We start from the raw sequence: 5,856 nt of genomic DNA, 5'->3' as shown, positions 1-5,856 counted from the left end.
AAAAAGCAGCTACTATATGTGAGATCCAAATTGAGATATACTGTAAGACAAAAAAAAAAGCTTGAGAAGGCGAGCATGACCCTTACAGGTCTATTTTTCATAATCAGAGATAATCCATTAAGACCAGGAAAGCATCTGTGTCATTTTAAGATTTATTTGGCTATTCAAAAAATAGGGGAAAAAAGTAGATCTGCTATTTTTTGAAAAATCGTGAAGATTCGTGCAAATCTATATATTTTTTTAAAGTGAAACATTTGAACTAAAATCTTTGCTTCTGGGGGGTCCCTGGAACGACATATTTTGAGATGGACGGTCCGCGGCCAAATACATATCATTTTGGGTGGTCCTTGACATGAAAAAGTTTGAGAACCACTGATATTATAGCATTAGATTATAGTTAGGATTTAGAATACATTTGTAGAATCCCCCAGAAGCAAAGATTTGAGTTACCAACGTTCGCTTTAAAAATATATATATTCAAAGATTTGCAAAAAAAAAATCATGATTTAAAATGAAAATAGCAGACCTACAAGCTCATAGCGCGGCACCGAGTGCCGCGCTATGAGCTTGTAGATCTGCTATTTTTTATAGCCCAAAGTTTATAGCCCAAAGTATATGATAATGGTTAAAGTGGTTAAAATCTAAAACGACAGATGCTTTCCTAGTCTTAATGGGGTTAAAATGAACACTCAGAATGTTATGTATCGCTGTAGGGGGTTGGGTCTGGGGTCCATCTAACCGGCAACCTTGCCTTTGTGTCTGGCCCTACTGTACCGTCTGTCCTTTGCACTAAAAGGCAGAGAGAGACAGAAAGCCCTTCCTGTCTCTCTCTCTAGTGTTAGAGCAGTTAGGATGATTGGGTTTCTTCTTGAAAACCTCTTCCAGGACTCTTCTAAACAGGTCGTTCTTCACTTCTTACATCCTTCTCTCTCCAGTCATCTGGTTTTTACACGTTGAGCTTCATTCATCTGACTCGTACCTTCAGGAAAACAAAGACACAGATGCACAGTACATGAACACAACCTGACACTAATTCCACATCCGGGGACCCGCTCCCCGGAGTTTTTTGTGTCTCCCACTTCGCAGTTCCATGGACTGTTTTTACGGACCCCCAGCTGCAGATCAAGAGTGTGACTGTGGACCGGGCCTCTCCATGGAGCACGACCGTGGATTTCTACTACATTACACTATACCACTTTACTGTATATTATCTCAACACTCTTATATTATACCATATTTACTATATAACGTTATGGTTGCTATATTATATTATATTTGCTATTACTGTTATTGCTACTACTTGTATCTCTCTCTGTCTGTCTCTCCCTCTCTCTCTCTCTCTCCTTTCCCCCCCGACACGGTCGAGGCAGAAGGCCCCCCACCCTAGAGCCTAGGGTCTTCCTGACGTTTCTTCCAGTTAAGGGGTAGTTTTTCGTTGCCACTGTCGCAGAATGTCTTGCTCAGGGTGGGACCGCATGTCGGGTCTCTGCTCTACATGTGAAGTGTCTTGAGACAACTTGTTGTGATTTGACACTTTAATGAAATTGAATTGAATTGAAAAAAACTAAACACTGTACTCAAGACTCCACACGTCTTCACCGTGGAGAGCTTTAGCGATGACATCAAGACATCAAGGCTTGATGTCATCAGACCTTTGGGAGGCCAACCCTAACCCTGATGTCTTCACTCACCTCTGCAGTCTCTTCCTGATCTCTTTGATCTGCTCGTTCTTCTTGGTCAGGATCTCCTTCATGTTGCGGTAGGCAGCGGTCTGCTGGAACTTCTTCTCCAGCTCCTAGAGAACGCGCACACACACACACACACACACACACACACACACACACACACACACACACACACACACACACACACACACACACACACACACACACACACACACACACACACACACACACACACACACACACACACACACACACACACACAGCTTATGAGCGACTTATTTTTCTGAAAAGTCGCTTGAAAATATTGGTAGTGAAAATATTTTGTTCCAGGGACCCGTGTCAGATTTGTGTTATGTGCAAAAATATATTCCACATTTTGTACTTTTTCTCCCCAAGATATATATATTTTTTTTGCAGATCTACAAGCTCAGTGTGAGCTATTTTCAAATAGCCGATGTGTATAGGTTTAAAGTGTGACCCAGTCACTTGTCTTCATAGACTCGGTTGCTTGTTTTTCCTCTCAAAATCTGACAACACTGGTTGGTGGCCTGTTGCATGCAAACAGCACAGGAACCAGGCGTATTATAGTGCAGTGATTTTCAACCTTTTTCATGCCATGGCCCCCCTAAATTGATATACATTTGTCCGCGGACCCCCCATCTGAAAATGTTTTGTGCCAGGGACCCCCCAGAAGCAAAGATTTGAGTTTAAAACAAATATATATAAATATTCAAAGATTTGCACACATTTTCGAGATTTTTCAAAAATAGCAGATCTACAAGCTCATAGATGAGCTTGTAGATCTGCTATTTTTGAATAGCCCAAAGCTAAGTGGTTAAAATGACTGTGACGCTATCCCCCCCCTATACCTTCTCAGCCAGGGTCAGCTGCTCCTGCACTCTCAGCAGGTCGTGTTTGGCAGACACCAGGTTCTGCTGCAGGTCCTTCTGAGAGGCAGCGGAGGTGGTGAGGGTCTTCTCGTAGTCCTCCCTCAGAGCGGCCACGGTGCCCTCCAGACTGGTGATCTCCTGTGAGTGGTCCGTCACCTTGATGGGGGGAGAAGAACCCCCAAAACCAAACACAATGCAGAGATATTCAGGTTGAGGGGGGGGGGGGGGGGGGGGGGGCAGTGAATGTTTATTCATCATTAAAGGTATCATGACATTCATTTTCACTTTTTTTATTTTCAATGTTTTATTTGGGGTTTTATGACCTCAATTACACCCAAAAAACCTGAACTTAAAACATTCAGTGGATTTTCTGTGGTCTGGGGTTTTCTGAATAATTAGGCTGAAAAGTAATCTGAGCTTGGCCCTTCGACAGTGAGGTCACTGTCAAATAATCCCGCCCACTCTCCTCCTCGCCCGTCCCCTCCCCTATCCTTTCCTTTGGGGGGGGCGGAGCAGAGGCGATGATTGACAGGCAAAATCCCTCACCAGCGACACCCGCAGGCAAAGATTTCTTTTTTCATTGCAGTTGAAAAGGCTTTAGAAATGTGAGAGAAAAACACCTGCCATTGATCACTGGAATGGAATTTTCACTTAAAACTTTTTGTACACTTTTGAAGGACCAGGACAAAGACTTTGAATGTGGTGTAAAAGTGAATGTCATTAAACCTTTAAGACCGGGAACGCATCTGTGTCATTTTTTAAGATTTCTTTGGGCTATTCAAAAATAGCAGATCTACAAGCTCATAGCGCGGCACAAGTGCCGCGCTATGAGCTTGTAGATCTGCTATTATTAATTTTTAATTTTTTTTTATCGTGAAAATGTGTGCAAATCTTTGAATATATATACATTTTTAACTCAATTATTTTCTTCTGGGGGGGTCCCTAGAACAAATATTTTGAGATGGGGGTCCGCAGACAAATGCATCATTTTGGGTGGTCCTTTACATGAAAAACAATTGAGAACCACTGATATTATACTATAGCAACATAAGTTTAAAAAAAAACAGAAATTTGTAGAATCCCCCCAGAAGCAAAGTATTTGAGTTACAAATGTTCGCTTTAAAAAAAACATATATATTAAAAAGGTTTGCACAAACGATTTTTCAAAAGAAATAGCAGATCTTGTGAGCTTGTAGATCTGCTATTTTTGAATAGCCCAAAGTATAAAATAATGGTTATAGCTACCAATCTAAAATGACACAGGATTGAATGGGTTAATTTAGATAAATCTTTCATGATTGAAAAAGGGAAAAGGAAAACACTTGAATAATGTAACGTACCATTAACGGGTCCAACATGGCAGAATGAAATGGTAAAAGTAAGCAAAGGAATAAATCAAATGACAGCAGAGAATGAAAGCTGCATGAGATGGACCTTCCATAAAAACGTGTTTATGCGTATACTTATGCAGGGTAAATTATTTTCAAAAAGGGCGCATCGCATGATATTTTCGCATAATTCTGCATATTTCCCAACTTTTTGCATTTTTCGCATATTTTGTAACTTTTTGCATATTTCTGCTTATTTTGCAACTTTCCGCAAATATCTTCGCACAATTTCACCGCATAGAATCAATTAAAACCCCTGCATATTTCATTGCATAATCAAGGGTTTTAGCCCACATAATCAAGGATTTTTGCCCGCGTTTTTCTGGAAGGTCTGATGAGAGTGGCAAAGGCAGAGAAGCAGATGAAGGTGATGAAGGACAACTAGAGGACATAAACAGTACCTGCTGCTCCACTTGGACCTTCTGGAGGTCTTTCAGGGCCCTCTCTGCCCGGGTTCTCTCATCAAGTGCACCCATAGCCTGAGAAAAACGTAAATAAGGACATATAGTCAAGTGATAATAAAAGACTAGTATAGGCCATCTGAAAGGATCTACACCATGAATTTAAAACAAATATTTGATATTTAATATCATATGGTGTATGTCCCTCAAACCTTTTTCAAAAGGTTTGAGCCTAAATCATCACTCAGATATACTCATCCCAAGTCAATTGTCTCTGGCTTATACAGCACTTTCAGCTGCAATACCAAAACGTCCTCTTGGGCAGGGGGGGGCTACTGAGCAATTCTGTCTGTTAATAAAAAATAAAAAAAAATAAAAAATTATAAAAAAAAGGAAAAATTCTGCATAAAAAGAAGCATCTAAGAAAAATACAAAATCGAAAAAAAAACACTTTGAACATTTTTGAACAATTCCACCAAGTGTTTGAGGTGCCTGTTTCACCCACTTCCGGGGGGCGGAGCCAAAATCCGAGCCCGAAGTATTTGTTTGTAGACCCCCACTTAGGGGGGGTAGAAAAAGTTTCGGAGCGATTCGGGCACTTTTCATTGGGTTTGCCATCATTAATGTTTGTGACATCAGAAACATTTCCATTCTGAGATCGCCTGTTCAGACACGCCCATTCTGGAAATCCATGAAATGAGAAGGAATGACTGAATTTAAAAAAAAAAAAAAACAAGAAAAAAGTGATTTTCATGGTGTAGACCCTTGAAGGCATTTGAATTAGGCATTGCAATTATAATGTTGACTTAACCACTCTCTAAACATTCTATGAATGGCTACTGTAGGTCTTTATTGAGTATTGACAGTGAAACTATTTGACATTTTTACGGGGCCAGAGCTCTCAGCTCTGGACCTGTTTTAATGTTCCCCTCTTTTTTCTTCTCCCCCTTAGTGCATACGCTTTTTACGAAACTCGGCCATATGGTAGATGGTCATGAAAAACTATCAAGAAATAATTCTCACAATCTTTCGTCAAAAGGTGGCGCTATAGCACTCAATTGAAAATGCCAACTTTGAACAGGTACAACTCATGCCCTGTTTGACCTACAGCCATGAAACTTCAATATACATATGCGTCTACTCATGATCAACAACTTTCACACTCTGACTTTTGACCTCTGACCTTTAGATCTCCCACCATTTTGAATAATATGAAAAACAGTTAAAACCTATCTCCTCCTGGGATTTTTTAGTAATCTGCACGAAACGTTTTACACATGAACTTTGAACCTATGCCGAAAAACTGATGCAAAAGATTTTCCATAAGTGAAAAAATGAAGCTTTAATGAGCCAATGAATATTGCAGTTTTATGACAATTATTCATCTGCCCCTAACACATACATGCAGACTCACATTTCTTTGAAACTTTGCGGTAATGTTGAGGGTCATTCCAAATATCACTGAAACCAATCTTACTCCAATTGGTCAAAG

At 40.2% G+C, this 5,856-nt stretch overlaps 1 protein-coding gene across 1 annotated transcript in view; it reads right to left on the bottom strand.

Annotated features, from left to right (window-relative positions):
* Positions 1-599: 599 nt before the first annotated feature.
* Positions 600-5,856, bottom strand: part of lztfl1 (leucine zipper transcription factor-like 1) — a 20,794-nt gene continuing 15,537 nt past the window's right edge. The window contains exons 8-10 of the mRNA XM_080417638.1: positions 2,555-2,731; positions 1,692-1,795; positions 600-979 (exon numbers count right to left, since the gene is read on the bottom strand). Coding sequence (XP_080273764.1) covers positions 961-979; positions 1,692-1,795; positions 2,555-2,731 — 300 coding nt within the window. The 3' untranslated portion in view covers positions 600-960. The remainder of the gene's footprint in view (positions 980-1,691; positions 1,796-2,554; positions 2,732-5,856) is intronic.

This window comes from Gymnoscopelus braueri (genome assembly GCF_963280865.1).
Source record: "Gymnoscopelus braueri genome assembly, chromosome: 21".
Lineage (NCBI taxonomy): Eukaryota > Metazoa > Chordata > Actinopteri > Myctophiformes > Myctophidae > Gymnoscopelus > Gymnoscopelus braueri.
The sequence above is the reverse complement of the archived record's forward strand: the minus strand, read 5'-3'. Positions and strand labels throughout refer to the sequence as shown.